The 17,062-nt window shown below is 39.9% G+C and overlaps 2 protein-coding genes across 3 annotated transcripts; both read left to right on the forward strand.

Annotated features, from left to right (window-relative positions):
• Nucleotides 1–230: 230 nt before the first annotated feature.
• On the forward strand, nt 231–7,792 carry LOC144526759 (EEIG family member 2-like). 2 transcript variants are annotated; one of them, XM_078264399.1, is made up of 11 exons: nt 231–500; nt 1,665–1,785; nt 2,096–2,125; nt 2,613–2,729; nt 3,240–3,286; nt 4,717–4,820; nt 5,222–5,308; nt 5,406–5,598; nt 5,773–5,912; nt 6,553–6,616; nt 6,857–7,792. In XM_078264399.1, exons 1-11 carry the CDS (start codon nt 355–357, stop codon nt 6,897–6,899), a joined length of 1,092 nt encoding a protein of 363 aa, XP_078120525.1. In that variant the 5' UTR covers nt 231–354; the 3' UTR covers nt 6,900–7,792. The 2 variants fall into 2 exon arrangements, with proteins under 2 accessions (XP_078120525.1, XP_078120526.1); XM_078264400.1 differs by having other exon boundaries at nt 5,776–5,912.
• Nucleotides 7,793–8,396: 604 nt separating this feature from the next.
• Nucleotides 8,397–15,585, forward strand: prpf38b (pre-mRNA processing factor 38B). The gene is made up of 6 exons (XM_078263722.1): nt 8,397–8,832; nt 9,712–9,780; nt 9,997–10,148; nt 10,953–11,013; nt 13,565–13,812; nt 14,153–15,585. The coding sequence occupies exons 1-6, from the start codon at nt 8,623–8,625 to the stop codon at nt 14,811–14,813; spliced, it is 1,401 nt and encodes a 466-aa protein (XP_078119848.1). The 5' UTR covers nt 8,397–8,622; the 3' UTR covers nt 14,814–15,585.
• Nucleotides 15,586–17,062: the final 1,477 nt, after the last annotated feature.

The raw sequence follows: 17,062 nt of genomic DNA on the forward strand, positions 1-17,062 counted from the left end.
CACTTCTCTTTTCCACTTTTGAGGTGAAGCAAAGAGGTTATGATAATGATCACGTTATTATAACCTCTGAGTGTGTGTGAAGTGTGTGACCCTACAACTGAGACCTCGGTTTCTCTTTTTTCGCTTTTTTCGTGCAGCTACGTTGTCCAATCAAACGCTGGAATTTCCCTCACGTCATGAATTATATTTTTCAGTGGGTGTGAAGGAGGAGATTTGAACTTGTAGACTACAGCAACAACCAGCAGCCAGCAACAGCTGAGCAGTAGCGACAGACAGCACAGAACAGGGAAAGTGTCTGTCTGCTACTTCTGTCAGGACTTGTTGCGCCACTGTCACTGACGTTTAGGAGACATCATGTCGTTCATTCTTATGAAGAAGAAGAGATTTAAATTTAAAGTAGACTTCAACTTGGAGGAATTGTCATCGGTTCCCTTCGTAAACGGAGTTTTATTCTGTAAAGTTAGACTCCTTGATGGGGGCTTTGCCGAAGAGTCGTCTCGGTAAGATTGTTTTTGCTATTTATAGCAACAGCATTGGTTGTTCGAACAAGCTTTACTTGAATTTAGCTAAGTGAACCTTGCTTTTGACCATTTTTAAGTCCCGGTTTAGTTTTTGTTGGACACAAGTAACGTTAACGTCATTTGTTGTCTCGGTTTTGTTTCTTTTGGCAACGGCATCCATGACTTTTAACGTTTATGTGTAACGTTTGTTAAAGTTTAGCTAGCTAACGTTACACCACAGTAGTTAGCTATCAACTAACGTTAAAGGCTAACGTTACTTACGACGTTAATTGAAACTAAGCAGGATTAATTTAACGTAACGTTACCTTACCAATAGTTGAAGACTGCTGTGGGAGACAGCTAACCTACTCAGAAAGCTGTGATTCAACGCAATTTTAAAAGAGCTTGTCAAGTAGCTAGTTCAATAAAATATAGCTAGGTGTAAAGTTTATTTTTTTTATAGGACATTTATAATCGTTTTTTTTTTGTTAACCTATGTACACAGTTGATCAAAGCAGTTGCTAAGCAACAAGTAACTTACTGTTCCTGCTGGAGCTACCGTTTTTTTAGTCAACAGTTAATAACAGTATAATAATATAATAAATAATAATAATAATAATAATAGCTACATTTGGAGATTGTTTAATAGAACAGAGACTCCTTATGATGGCGAATTTGTATCAGGCTAGCTAATTTTCTCTCTCTTTCATTTGTACACTTCTATTTATTGTTTCTATTTGGCCACCATAAACAGTGTTCTTCCGTTGCAAAGAAGCATGCAAGATTAATCCCTTCGGAACTGTGATTATAACTCTGCTTGTAACGTTTGCATTTAAATGAGTCACTCTGGGAGGAAAAAAAGGAGACAGGCGCAACACAAGTCAACAACCGCTAACCCTCATTTCTTTGCCATGGTGACTCTCTGTTCCCAAACACTGTGTTCTTAGTTTTCCCCTGCTCCAACCACTACTTTATTCTCTTTTTCAAACACACCAATATCGACAATTTGTGTATGATGTATGGGGTGTATGAAAAATCTTTTTTATTTTATACCATTATACAATGCATAGATCTGTCAGATTTGTGAAATATCTGCTCTTGTGCTCTTGTGTGTTTTTTTTGTTTCAGTATGATGATTTGTTTCTAAATGTGTTTCTCTCACAGGGAGTCAGTCCAAGCCAACTGTGTACACTGGAGGAAGAAATTCTCTTTTGTGTGTAAGATGAGTGCCAATGCTGGGACAGGTGTACTAGACCCCTGTTTGTGTCGGGTGTCTGTGCGCAAGGTACAGGACTTTTTTTTCTTCTTCTTCCATTAAGCTCTCAGCTCTATTTTGTTGACACTGCAAACATGCATAGTAGCAGTTTTCCATAGCAGTACAGATAGAGTACAGATAGCTAACTGAGACTTTAATGTGCTAAGAAAATGTTTCTGTACATAAGAACAGAAGCACCGTAAATTTGTAACCATATCACATGTGCTTTGTGCAGACAGTAGTCACACTGCAATGACTAACAAAGGTTTTCATTAAACTGGTGCGTGAGATAATAATGAAACAGGCAATTGTAACCTCACAATTTCTTTTGTCATTTTAGGAATTGAAGGGTGGAAAAACTTTTGCAAAGGTAATACTTCTGTTCTTGAGTCTGTAGACTGGAATTTGTTGTAAACATAGCAGCCTAAATGCCACATATCCATTAGAACAGTCTTATCATGAAATGTATGTGATAACAGTGCCCTTAGAGGACTTTTCGGTGAGGTGAGTCTGTGTGCTAAGAATGTTTTTATTTCTAGTTTCCGGCCTTGGTTGCTGATTGAACATGCTGTAAATCAAAAGCGAATTTATGTTAACCGATAACTTGAAAAGAATTAGGTTATCTGATTTCGCAAGGACTGACGCTCCTGTCTCAGACAGGTGTGGTGTGTTTCCTAATAAAAACCTGAGCTTGACTGGATTTCTTCAAATGTAGATTACTGTTATACTATTATACCACGTTATCATAGGATGATGCTTTATGTGCAAATAGATTATTGTTAATCCTGACACTTTAACAGAGATAAACTGTCAAATGGTTCTGACAGTTGTCTGATCTCTTATGTATCCCTGTGCAGCTGGGCTTTGCTGACTTGAACCTGCCTGAGTTTGCTGGGTCTGGCAGCACCACGCGACGGTGTCTCCTAGAGGGATATGACACCAAGAACACCAGACAGGACAACTCAATTCTGAAGGTGTGTAGTGTTTCAACACATAACTGCGCAATCCTCCTATACATATATTTGGAAATGCCCTCAAGAGTCTTCACCACACTGGCAACGTTTTAGTACACTCCAATAATCTTACATGAATAATCTTACTATTCTTGCGAGACTGTGTCGCTCTAAAGCAATTAACCAGTTCTTGAGTTCATCTGCAGAAGTAGACAATCGTCTATTTGAAAAAGTTGGATTTATGTCATGAATGGAAAAGTTGAATGCCCTGACAGTTAATGCTGCACGTGTCTGAACCTGTGATCTATAAACTGCCTGAGTCGTGGGAATGAATTTCAAATATTCTTCCTGGGGCACAGCTCTACACCGGACTGTCATTTCACAAAATTATATTGTAAACCTTAACGTCAACAGCAACCCTATAAAAACCACTCTACACGGGAAAATTGCAGTTTTTTTTACTGCCTCGCAAGTACAGTTGCTTGTCAGCCTAAAACTGACATTACTATTCTTCTTTTTTTTTGCTTACAGGTTGTCATCACAACACAACTCATGTCTGGAGACCCCTGTTTTAAAACGTAAGAGCTCATTTTGACCTTATTCATCTGTTCAGTTGTATTACTCGTCCTGTAAGTCTGTATATCAATTTGATTTGAAACTCGTTACTAAGGAAATGTTGACTTGTCTGTTATGTTTAAGTTTTTTTAAACTTCAAAATGTAATGGTTGTGGTTGTAAAGAGAGTTTGGCCCTCACTTAAGAAGTCTGTGTCTAACCACAGAGGAACATGTTCTCATCACATCCTGTCTGTCACTAAACTGAAAACACACACTCTTGTCTGACATTACTGACAATCACAGAGTTTAAAGGTATCAAATGTGATATTGTAGCTGAGATCTTCTAATGCTAATAACACCTCGCCCAGACATTAATCTGCCTGACCTCGCTATTAAGACAACGGCTGATATGTGATCAGCCCTGCCCAGAGCTTTTATTTTCTATTTTTTTCAAGAGCTGTCGGTATGTATAGCAGTTTGTCACAAAGGACGTGATGTAATAACATACTCCTGCGAAAGTCTCTACCATGTGCAAACATTTAACTTTCTTTCTTTCTTTCTACTCTTTCCCTGCCCTCCTTCATGTTCCAACTTCCTGTTAGTGTAATAACACACACACTGCTGCCTAGGAAATGTCTGAAGTGTAAACTCAAGAATAGCCTAGTCATTCATCCCACGCAGTGTTACTCATTGTGTGCATGCGGTGCGTGTGTGTGTGTGTGTGTGTGTGTGTGTGCATGCGTGCGTGCGTGTGAAGGAACAAGACATTTTTTTCACTGTTTCTCTGTCACTATTTGTCGGCCTCTCCAAGACAGCTTCTCAGTAGCAGCAGGTTTCCCGTGTTAAAGTCAGGGTGTTGCTAAAAAGTCATTGTCATTCTGTTTTAATAAACTTTTTACTTATCCACTTATAACGAATACATAACTTGATCAACGAGACTGCTGACTTTGATGTTTGCTTGCCGATGTGTTGGAATATCTGCAGTTTAGCCATTACACAGTATTGTTACACAGGTATAGGTAAAGGTATGTCTGATGACTGCAATTACTGCAGTTCCAGGTTCATAGCCTCTTTTTTTTTAAACTTTGGATCAGAGCAATTTGCCGACTTTAATATTGCAATAAGTAATATTTTGTGCAATCTGTGTGTGTATTGGAAACCACCATCTTTGAACCACACAGAGCATGTTTCAATTTCATATCCAAGTATTTATGTTGAACATGTAATAATAACATTTTTAGAGCTATTTGAATGGCACAAGTTGAAGCATGCATTGCTGTATGCAGCCATAGCTTACTGTAGTCTACCATTAGGAGTCGCCAGAATTATTCCAATTATTAGTGTCTATCTAAAGAGCAGAGCGGTTGAAGGAGCTCTTTTCCAACAACACTCATATACTGAAGACACCACCTTGCTCCACATTAACATCACTCTTTCTGCTGTTCCCTTTAGTCCCCCATCTACAGCCATGACTCTGGGAATCCCACAGGCTGAAGCAGAGTGTCTCCTTGAGGACAGAAAGGGAGGGGACAAGCACATATCCCATTCACTCACTGGTACGTACATACAGGCTCTAAGGTTTAAAAGAGGTGCTGTTCCCTACAACAGCAAGATTATAATTTTCAGTTCTTGACAAAAGTAAAGCATGCAACGTTTGATGTAGACAGTAGTTTAGACAAGGCTCTACAAACAACCATCCCTCATGATTTACCATGATTATTCAGGAGTCAACATTTTCAAAATAATTAAGTCTCTGAAGAAAAAGCATCATAAAGAAACTAAGTGAATCCTTTAGAGGTTTACCTTACAGAATAAATACCTAAAGTTTTAGCTCTTTGTACGTATTTACAAAATGTTCATAACAAAACTTGGGATTTTAATATGCGTGTGTTTCTGTGTGTGTGTGTGTGTGTGTGTGTGTGTGTGTGTGTGTGTGTGTGTGTGTGTGTGACTTCAGTAAAGTCTGTATCAGTTCCAGATGAGCTGGTAGCGTATGGTCACTCTCGAACACCCAGCCATGCGAGTCAGCATTCAAAAATCTCAGGTAATAAAACGCACAGTGACACATGGATTACTACCACACCACTGGCACAAATCATAAAAATAACCTTTGTGGGTTTGTTTCCTCTCCTGTCCTGTAGGTTACAGCTCAAATCACTCCAGTTTAACTGATCTTTGCCATCGGAGGAGTGCGTCTGCGGGTTCTGCCTCCATAGGCATCGGCAGCATCCCGGAACCTAGTGATCAGCAGGGGGAGAGCAGGACCACTCCCCCATTCTCAGCAACCTGTCAACACGCACATGAACACTCCTCTACCCCTGCTAAAGTTCCAAGGTAATGTTTTTTTTTTTTTTTTTTCTTCCCTCCTTCTCACTTTTGCTTTGACCGTGTTATAAACTATCTGGGAATCTGACGTTACTATTTTCCACCAAATATACAGTCTTATGTCTTTTCTATTCCCGATGAAGCACATTTGTGTAATATTCCACGCTGTTTCTGTTTCTCCAGTAGACATCCAGTAAAGCAGGACTCAGTGGAGAATCAGCTGAAGAGAGTTGATGCCACCAGAGTGGATGCGGATGACATAATAGAGAAAATCCTGCAGAGCCAGGATTTCAGCCATGGCTTCTTGGACTCCAGTGCAGAGGGTGTGTACACCGAATCCGTAACTTTGTGGATTTATGAAGGCTGACTTGGAAAGTTGTCTACCATCCTGCTGATGGGATCAAATTACTTTGAGGCGATGCGATTAGATGTTTATGATGACAAATCATAAATTGGATGTCAATTTAGACCATACTTACATACTTAACCAGCCTGAATATTAACTTTATTTGACTAAGGATTACAGAGATTAGATTGCATATTATTTCTTTGAATACAAGGTCAGTTTAACCTCACTGATAGGCGAGCACACATTGTGGCTGCCATGTTACAAACCCCTGTTCTTAACCAAAGACTTAATGAAAATGGGGGGAGGCATGTATTGTGTTAAGAAAATGTGACTCTTCCCAATCATTAAGACTGATCTTGCATACATTTTTAGTGTGTGAAAGTGCATCTTTTAAAGGTGTTCCTCAACTATCAACTACTTCCCTGGATGTTTTTCAAAAGATCTCATCAGCTTCACTACAACATCCCCCGATCAACTGTCTTCTTCTTTTTTTAGAATTCTTATTCTACTTATTAGAAGTGTGAGTCATTTTCAAACCCTGACTGTGCACTGATTGCCAGTACCCTTATTTGTAATGTGTGTGTCTCTGTGTTTGTGTGTGTGTGTTGCTGCAGAGGAGGGGCTCAGCTTGTTCGTTGGTCCTGGTGGGAGTACAGCCTTGGGAAGTCAGCATATGAGGTGGGTGTGATTATGTAACTTTGGAATGTGAGTGCCCAGCAGAAGGCATTTACTACAAATCTAAATTCATTGAAAATATGCTAAATGGGGATTCTGATAAGGAATCTATTAACCCCATGTTAACATACTTTCAATTTCACAACATAGTGTTAGTTCTGCACATAAAAGAAAGCACCACAGCCAGATCAGATAAACACTCTCATTTCCTGTCATGTAACACATTGTTGCGTTCTCTTTCAGGGTCGCAGCTGGAGCCTTTGAGCAGGTGGTGATCAAGCGCTAGGCTTTGGGAAGCATGTGCCTGTCATGTCAAGGGTGCCGTATTACACTGATGCAGGGGACACAAGATTGAGTTGTAGAGGTGCCATCAGAAGTTGCTCCTCTCACTCCACGAGATTTAATTTCTCTTAAGCGATCCCTCTGCATCTGACCTACAGTGTCTGTAGACCAGGAGAGCACCCTAGTGTTCGAGAAGTGGAGGTGAAGGCCACATTATTGGAACATTTTGGTGACTGGGATAACTGTTGTACTGTACTGACAAATCTATTGGTCTTCTTCTATGAAAACTGTAAGACTCAGGGTTAGTACTGTAATTCTACACATATTGTTCACCCATCTTGAGCTGTTAAGGGCTTTTTTTAAAAGTATGCTTAACTATCCAACCTGCTTTTGCTTTGGGATGGTTGATTTTGTTTCACCATTTTACTGTAGCTAGAGAGGCGACTGTGTCCGTTCCTTGAATTCCCATATATTTAAAGTAATAGAAAACTGACATTGTGAAATTTACAGCACCACTTTGTGTCAGTAGCTCAAGCCCATTACAGATAAACACATCTGTTCACCTGGTTGTGAGTGAGGATGCCTGCATTTAAAATACCATGAAGTTTTTATGTTTTGTTACTTCGGTATGATGTCTATTTTGTGTGTGCATGTGCGTTTGTCTGTTGTCTGTAAAGTCAAAAGTAATGAATATATTTTTACCACAGATTTTGCAAATGTGCCTAACTTAGTAAAATTTATATTTGCTGCCACTTAAGCAGTCTTATCTAAAGTATGTATGTATGTATTAAAAGTCAGCTGTGTAAAGCTAATGACATCTTAAGATATGTTTGTTGTTTTTAAGATGTTAGAATGTTGATGTTGTATTTAAGACCAAATAAAAAGTACATAAAAGCATGTGCACTCTGGATAACTCCCAACTACTTTTTGTGCTGCATTTATCTAGTCTTTTTGCAGAAAGGATGTGGAGGATGTTTTTACCCAGCCCTAAAATTAAGAGAAAATTAAAAGCAAATTAATAATTACATTTTATTTTACTACCCTGGATAATCAAGCCAAATTAAATGTTAGCTGTAAAATAAAAGCTGAAAGAGGAAATTGGTTAAAAATGACAAATGAATATTGTGAAACGCAATTTAAAATCAGAAAGTGAATTTTCATTGCGAAGAGTTTTCATTTAACACAATGGTAATTGAGCCACTGATAAAAGTATTGCAATGTTTATATATTTGCAGTATTACAAAAAGGCTGTATAGTTTTTCTCCAATGTATAACATTACACAAAAACTGAACCATGCATACAATTCTAAAAACTATTTTTAGCTCGTGTATCAACAATAAGTCTTCAGACCATATGCTATTATATTTACAGAAGCCTTAAATATATGCGTTTGTGCAGTTATCAATTTAACAATTTAAACCATTTGGTGTGTGCATACATGCTTTTATTTTCTAAACAAAACATTCACACTGTTGACGTATCGACTGTTACAGACACTGCACCACTAACGTTACAGTTCCGGTGTCCCATCCATGGTCCCACCTCGGAGCAGCATTTTAGCTACAACGACGGCGGGAAGTTTTTATCATCAATTTAACCACAAATCAGCAACAAGGGAAGGGACGAATTTGATAACGATCGACATTTCACTATCTCATATTAATGGATCTGTAATCGGAAATACGCTAACAGTACGCTAAGATTAGCAGCGTGGGATTCAGCTAATATGGCTAACGTCGGAAACCAGCTACCAACACAGGCCGTTAGCAAGCCTGCACCAGGAAAACATGGAAATGTATTGCCCCTGTGGGGCAACGAAAAGACAATGAACCTCAACCCAATGATTCTTACGAATGTGCTGTCTTCGCCGTATTTCAAAGTTCAGCTTTATGAACTAAAGACCTACCATGAAGTTGTGGACGAAATCTACTTCAAGGTAACATTAGCAAATGCTAAACCGCATGCTACTGTGGTAGCAATACATGTAACGTTACTGCAGTCGTCAATTAACAAGAGAAACTGGCATCAGACGGCGCTAGTTTTAACTCCCTTAACTTTCGGACTCGGAAAGCTGTCCGCTTATTTCACATACTTGCGCACAAATATATAACGTTAGTGTAGTGTTCTTAATTAGTAACGTTAACTTGTTAGCAAGCTAACGCTACTTAACGTTAGCGACCAACGTTAAGCTAACGTTAAATCAAATATGGTGCCGTTAGTTGACTGCCGTTTCTCAAAATAAGATAGCTAGCTAGCTTGCTAGCTATCTCTACTGCGAAACTTACTCAAAAAATGAGATAGGATAGGATCTCAAAATGACTTAGCTTGCTAGTAACTAACGTTATATAAACAATAATGACTTGGTGTATTTTGAAAAATTACTTAGTAACGTTAACGTTAGCTAGCTATAGCAGAAATTATAGGCTAACAACGCTAGCTAGTGCATTTTGAGAAAGGTCATTCTTTTTAGATATCTCATTTTTTAGTTACTAAGTAACGTTAATATTGGGAACGTTTATATGTTATGAAACTTTGAGAAACCTCATAATGACTTACAGGATATTTTTTTCATCACATTGGCAAAAATTGACTAGCTACTAACTCCATAGTATTGTGTGTACCGTTATTCAAATTAAGCTGCGTTATTAATTTGGGATGGGGAACGTCCACTATAGTCTAAGCATTTCTCATGAAGTTGCCATGGAGATGGGCGGGATCTTTCAGATGTGTGGTGTGTATAATGGCAGCTCAAAAAAAAAGTCTGGCAGACACGTGAGTGGGTAAACTTGCTTAATATAGTTCTGTGCGCCTACAGGTGACTCACGCTGAGCCTTGGGAAAAAGGAAGCAGAAAGACTGCAGGCCAGACTGGAATGTGCGGAGGGGTAAGTGAGAAGTACGTGCTTTTTATATTCCCCATCTTTTTCCCCCCTCTACATTTCCCTTGCCAGTCCGGAGGATGACACATTTAGGTAACACATTAGTACTTGAATTATTGTACTTCACTGAGTATTATTGTCAGATGGTCAGTTGTTATGAATAGGCTTGCTGTGAATAATGTACAATGATATGCTTTACAAATATGTCTTCGTCCTTGTTAGGTGCGTGGAGTTGGGACTGGTGGTATTGTGTCTACTGCTTTCTGTCTTCTATACAAACTGTTTACTCTCAAGCTGACTCGCAAACAGCTGATGGGTCTGATCACTCACACAGACTCTCCATACATCAGAGCACTTGGCTTCATGTACATAAGGTATGATCTTTTTGTTTGCGATTGCCACATTTGACCACCATAATTTTGCAGCTTGTATGTTTTTTTTTTTAGGCTATTTTGTACACATGGTTTAAAATTAACTTTTTGGTCACCAAATTTTACCAGCCACTCAATAGATTACTATAGTTTATTTGGCTGGTGAGTGAAGCAAATCTGCCCGCCACTTGCATATTTTACCAGCATTTGGCTAGTAGATGTTGCTAATTTTGAACCCTGTTTGTACGCTTTGGTTAAGACATCTTTTTGACTGTTTCAGAAAAATGTATTCTTTAAGACAATTTAAAAAAAATATCATTTTAAGGCAAGACCTTAACAGTAAAGTGAGTTAATAGATACTACATATAGGTCTTGCCTTAAAATATTTTCAAAAATGTTTTCTTAAAGAATACATTTTATACTATATATATATATATATATATATATATATATATATATATATATATATATATATATATATATATATATATATATATATATATATGTATATGTGTGTGTGTATATATAGTATTAATATCCTACAAAGATGTTTCAAATATGTATAAGGGAAATGTAATGTAAAAATCTAATGTTTTAGTTGCATCTCTGATGCCTCACTTTTATTTTATAGGTTATTAAAAAGTTTGACTCAAATCATTGCCCATATTAATATCACCTCACCTGTCTGAAAATCAGTGTTTGAGATATCATTGGTAACAGGTTCATAAAACATATCTGAAGTTTTAACTACAACATGATTCTCTGGCACAAATGCTCATGTTGTGCTCTCTGTTTTGCTCTGCTCAGATACACTCAGCCCCCAGCAGATTTGGTAGAATGGTATGATGGCTTCCTGGATGATGAGGAGGTATGTCACCTCGGGTAATAATTTGATGTTTCTTTCTCTCCATTAAATACACACATTCACACGACACATTAAAAGCTGTCTCTCTCTCCCCCCCCCCCCTTGTGATGCTCCTAGCTGATTTTTCACCTTTGCCTTCATTTGGCTTAATTGTCCCCAGTTTTTGTCCTCTAAACCTGAGTAGCTAGGTTACTTGTCTACTGCTCTGCTGCTGATTTTTTTATCAGGGTAAGTACTGTATATGATGCTGAGTAAATGTTTTAGTCAATGTAATATTAAGGCATGCCCTTTGCTTTTTGACAAGCTTTTATCTGGATTTGTTGCACAGAAACAAAATTTGGGCTAAATTGCAATCGGACTATTCATATGGATACTCACTCAAACGGACAAGCACAAACTATATAACCCATGTCAACTGTTGCATAAATCTATTGTGTTTTCACCATATTTAATTAGAATAGAATTTGATATCAGGCTGTGCAGCCAGGCCTCCTCTGATGTTGTGTTGCATTATATTTGAATTGATCATATGAAATCCTACCCAACTGGTTAATCCCCCTGTTTTTTTCTTTAGATGCCCATTGTGCAGCAGGTGAATTGGATATTGTATCTCAGCACTGTTGGGTTGCGTGTGTGAGTGCAAAGCGACTGTTCTCTACCATATAAAGTCGATAACTCTTCAACTGGTGTGCACTTTGCCTACCAGGGGCCTGTTTCAGGAAGGAGGTTTAACAAACTCTGAGTCTAACCCTGAACTCTGAGTTAATTTACCCTGAGATGGCAAACTCTTTGAGTTTTTGGTTTCAGAACAGCTGATTTGAGTTGGTTCAATCAACACAGAGTAGGTTCACGCGTGTGCACCACCACAATAAAAAGGCAGCATGAATGGAGCCACGAAACTACGATTCACCATGGTAACAACCACAAACAAACGGGTCGGCGGAAATGCTCATGCGCACATACAGCAGGTTTAAACATATATTCCGTTAAAAAAGCAACACGGCTGCTGCTGAAAAAGAGCAAGAATTTGCGTGGGAGAAAATTGCTGCTAGAGTAAATGCGTATATTCAAATATAGTGTATATCCTATTTAATCATAAGTATAGCCTAATATTACTGGTGAAATGGTATTGAACCTATAATATATTTCATTTAGGTGCAATCCTGCGGGCGAAAAAGAACTAGGCCTACTAATCCCATTCTGAGGCTGTAGTACTAACAGAATTTAACAGAATCATTAACAGAATTTTATAATTCATAATCTTTTATTTCAAAGGGTTTACATCATTCACCTGCAATACTGTAGAACTCCTTTTTTAATGGCTCTCACTGGTTTGTGTCCAGGGAACACTACAAAAACATGCTTCAGAGCGAGTCACACTTCTGACGGCGCTTTGCTATACAGCTTTACCAATATGCTCCGCATCACCAATGTTGCAAAGAAAACTGCCGTTTGCAAAAGAACGTAATGCAACACAACTAATCTGCTGGGATGTAGAGCATGACCACGATGGGTGACGTTAGTGATATGAGGACGGATAAGGTTATGTAGGCTACATAACTGATAGACTGGGAAGAAAAAAAACGATACCGCTCAAATAGGTAGTTATCTGGAAATGAAAATGTGTCGGAGCCTCTATATCATCTCCCGACGTATGTTTAACACCCTGAGAAGTAATACAGCTTCTTCATCAATGGGATCGTCGCCAACACTTTTTAATTCGTACGGATAACAAACTGAAATGAATGAATGAGGAAATGAAAGAGCGCTGTGTCAGAGGGAGGAGACTGAGAGAAACTCGAGGTTTATTGAAGAAAACCTGCTCCCGACCAGGTTAGGTTCACAGACTCAGTTACCATAGTAATGGACTGAGGTTAAGTTACCTCTCTTTCTGAAACAGAAAACCCAGAGTTTCCCTCATCTCAGGGTTAACAAACTCAGTTCTCACTAAACCTGCTTTCTGAAACGGCCCCCTGCTCCAATCTGTGCTTACAGTGTGGGCAATATTAATGCTCCTACAGCCACTTGAGAGTCCATTGTGCTATTGGGCAGCTGGAGAAGGAAGCCAAGGCTTCTCTCTCTTTGTCCCTCTGGCTCAATGAGAATGTGTCTCAATGTTTTCAGATGCTGTTCTCCCTTCCCTTCATTGCTGGTCTGTGAACAGTAGATGCAACCGCTTTTTGAACATTGCTGTTTTAAGCAGATGATGTGAAGGAAAGGGGGGGGTGGATCTTACAAATATATTATTCAAGCTCACATTGTAAATACAGACTCTAGGAACTGCCAGGCAGTTTAGATGAGGCAAGCTTCTTTTATATTTATAGTTTTTTGTTTCCTCTTTATAAATATCAAAGTAAAGCCAGACACATTTGATTGATGAGAGAGATTAAGCTAGATGAACAGAGGTGAAGGTTCAGAACTTGGTCATCACAAATTACTTTTTGATATGAGGCAGGATTTTTTTTATTTTAAAAAAGCGATCACATTTACCTGTGTCCTGCCTGTGTGAGCTAATTGAGTTTTTCTGTGGCCCTTTCCCGCCGTCTGATTCTAGGAGCTGGACGTGAAGGCTGGGGGTGGCTGTGTGATGACCATTGGAGAGATGTTGCGCTCCTTCCTGACCAAACTGGAGTGGTTCTCCACTCTGTTCCCCCGTATCCCCGTGCCTGTGCAGAAGATTATTGACCAGCAGATGAAGGCTAGGCCTCGTAAAGTTGCTCCAAAGGAAACGCAGCAGGAGGAGGAAGCTGCAGTGGCTGAGGCAGGGGGGGAAGGGGGGCAAGGGGAAAGACGCCACTCCAGGTAATGCTGTAAATGAGTCAAGCTATGTTATGCGTTAACTTATTCTTTTCTCTAGCCAATTTTACCTGGCCCCATCAGCTTGCAACTAATTAGGATGGAAAGGTTCAGTTCATTGTCCTTTTTTATCCCAGCTTTTACTCTAAGCAATTTAACAGTGGAAATTATACATATGAATTAATACAAAACATTTGAAGCCAGTATGTAAAGGATGTATGTTGCCAACTCGTGCCACAACTCTCTGGGCTCTTCAATTATTCTGATTTAGGTAGGTTATGGAATCTATAATTTACTAGACCGGGAAAGTTAAATGGCTTGAAGCTAATGCTACCTTTCTTGCCAGGACACCCAGGCGGACACCGAGCCCCCGAAGATCACCCAAACGGTCGAGAAGCAGAAGCCACCACCGCGAGAAAGAACGCCACGGCCCCAGCTTTGACCGAGAGCTGGAGAGAGAGCGCGACCGCCAGAAGAAGGAGCGGGACGGCAGGGACCGAGGGGACCGAGGGGACAGGGAGAGACGGCGGTCCCGCAGCGCAGACAGGAACCAAGACCGGCGAGAGCGCAGAAGAAGTCGCAGCGGCAGCCGGGACCGAAGGAACGAACGCAAAGACAAAGAAAGAGACGGCGGGGAGGACAAGAGCAGGAGGAAGGACAGGGAACACCACAAAGATAGAGGCGCTGAGAGGGAGAGGTCCAAGGATAAAAAGAACAGGGGAGAGACTGATGACAGGAGGCACAAAGACGACAGGGAGAGGCACAGAGAAGAGAGGAAGGCCAAAAGGTTGAGCCGGAGTCGAAGCAGGGACAGGAAGCACCGAAGTGGGGGAGAGGAGAAGAGCAGGAAAGTAGAGGGCACCCACAGCAGAGATAGAGACAGGGAGCGAGACGGAGAACAGCGGTCTCACAAAAGTAGTGGTAGCAAAGAGAGGAGCCATCATCAGCGAGAGTCCAGTAATGACCATTGTAAACATAGTGAAGGCAGGAGTCGGAGCACTGAGTAAATGTCGCCTACCAGCAATATTACTTCTTCTACTCCTGTGTTTTTCTTCCTTTTTTTTTTTTTTCTACCCAGTTGTCTGGTTGGTCACTTGTGCTAAAGAGAAGGAATGTCAGCACATTGGACATCTGGAGTTGTTGTCTTTGGCCAATGTAATGTTGCTTTACTTTTATGTTTTTTCTGCCTTTTTTTCACTCCCCATTAGATCCATTGTTAGTGTTCACTTGAAATTTGAAAAGTGGCAAAAATGGCATTCTACGGTGCGTTCGTTTGCCCCAGGATGATGTGGGTTTGTACATACTGTTTCAGAGGCTGCCTACACACGATAAATGGTCCGATTTGCAACGCTTGCTGGGTCGGTGCTGTAAGTTCAGCTTCGGTCATCATATCATTTATATAATGTATAAAGAATAACTTTTTTTTAGGCCTTACAAAAGGCGAAACACATTTTTAAAATTTGACTAATATTACAATGCATATGTCTGGAATGTCTTTATATTTAAGCATCTTGGTCAGCTGTTTTCTGATTGAACATGCTTCACAAGTCAACAGTTAAAGTACAGATTTGAGCGTAGCAGCGATGTGGATCAGCAGTGGCTCAGCACAAAGCAGTTCTGTCCATGGTCGTGTGTAGACCGCCTGGAAATGTTTTAATCCTCCAAAGGGCAGTCTGCAGAGGGTAATTTTGACCACACACACTGAGCCCTGCCTGTGCTGTGTTTGGGTTATTGCTCTGTTGCATTTTGTTTTCTAATAAAATACTTTTACAAACAAAACATTTTGTTCTTGTCTTGAAATGCAAAAGCACAAATTACTGTAAAAATGTAAGGATATCATTACGATGAGACACAAAAGTTGAATGCCAACAATATTTTTGATCGTTTTATTAATAATACATGTAGAAATGGTTAAAGTAAATACTCAGCACATGTTAAACACTTCCTGATAACTTTAAGATGACTACTATATCATTTCCAAAAGTGATTCAAAAGCAAGAGTAACAGCCTTAGAAATAAAACTATACAACCTCAACCAATACAGGCATAGAATAGTGGAACTTAAAAAATAAACATGTCACACCTCAACCAAATAATTGTGCAGTTTATGGTAAGCCAACAGAAATGTAAATGTCAGGAATTAGCATGGGTTTCTCTTATGTTCTACCAGACATTATTACATTGTGTGTTATGGCTAACTGGGAAATGATTTGTCATTCTTAAATGTCAAAAGAACTGCCACTTAGTAAGACCACCACATTGTAATCAGGAGACGTGCAGACTTCTACACAAGTGTTTTCCTATTGGGGAAGGTCCTCTCCTGTTTGCACACACACAGGCTCTGACTCTGGTCCACTAGTGGTCGAGTTTCTGGCCGACACACGGATACAGTAGATGGAGTTTGGGCTCAGATCAGTGAGAATGATGCTCTCGCCGTACACCGTTATCGCCTCAGGCTCACTGGAGCTGCCTTGCTTCCTGATCATCAGACTGTAATGGGAAGCAGTATCTATTTGAGACCACTCAACCAAAATGACTGTTGACATTGTTTGTTTGACATCCAGCACGGGAGCTGAGAGGCCTCCTGTTAGGGGGAAAACAAGTCACAGTTGTGAATTAGGTCCCGGCTTGACTTGAGACTTAATTGTCCAATAAATGAGGAATGATTGAAATTGCATTAAAATGCTTAAATATTTATGTAAGAACTCCTTTAGAAAATCAACCGCAAGGGGTTGAAAACAACATATAGGTTACTGAACATTAGGAATAGTTCACTATTATGCTATCATCTTTGTAGCGTCTGTTCTTGAAAATACAAACTCACCATTCTTTGGCCTTTGTACACTGAGATCTCTCCTCCTGCGATTAGTTACCACTAAAGATAAAAATCGTACATCAATTAGTTTGTCGCTTTTGTGAAATGTGTCTTTTTAAATGTGTCAAAATCTTTTATACAGCATCCTCTCCATGCTTGTACACACACACACACACACACACACATCAGTTCCTACCAATCGGCACACTTGTCGCTTGACTTTCTCCAGCTGTGTTGCCAGCTGTGATCACAATGTTAGTGGAAGTGATGTTGGTCAGAGAGCAGGACAGCCCTGCAGTGCTGCACAGCTGGGCTTTTGGCATCACACTGTTGTCATACACCCTGAATGTGGTGGCAAACACGGACGCGTTCCATGAAACTGTGGCAAAGGAGCTGTTACCACTGTACACCACTCCTGATGGTGGACAAGGAGCTGGGAGA

The sequence above is a fragment of the Sander vitreus genome, chromosome 12 (genome assembly GCF_031162955.1).
Source record: "Sander vitreus isolate 19-12246 chromosome 12, sanVit1, whole genome shotgun sequence".
NCBI classification, from domain to species: Eukaryota; Metazoa; Chordata; class Actinopteri; order Perciformes; family Percidae; genus Sander; species Sander vitreus.

Coding starts and splice junctions, on each gene's coding strand:
- prpf38b (XM_078263722.1), top strand. CDS start 8,623: ATGGCTAACGTCGGAAACCAGCTACCAACACAGGCCGTTAGCAAGCCT. Junction 8,833..9,711: donor TGGACGAAATCTACTTCAAG/GTAACATTAGCA, acceptor GTGCGCCTACAG/GTGACTCACGCTGAGCCTTG. Junction 11,014..13,564: donor GCTTCCTGGATGATGAGGAG/GTATGTCACCTC, acceptor GTCTGATTCTAG/GAGCTGGACGTGAAGGCTGG.
- LOC144526759 (XM_078264399.1), top strand. CDS start 355: ATGTCGTTCATTCTTATGAAGAAGAAGAGATTTAAATTTAAAGTAGAC. Junction 501..1,664: donor TTTGCCGAAGAGTCGTCTCG/GTAAGATTGTTT, acceptor TTTCTCTCACAG/GGAGTCAGTCCAAGCCAACT. Junction 3,287..4,716: donor GGAGACCCCTGTTTTAAAAC/GTAAGAGCTCAT, acceptor TGTTCCCTTTAG/TCCCCCATCTACAGCCATGA.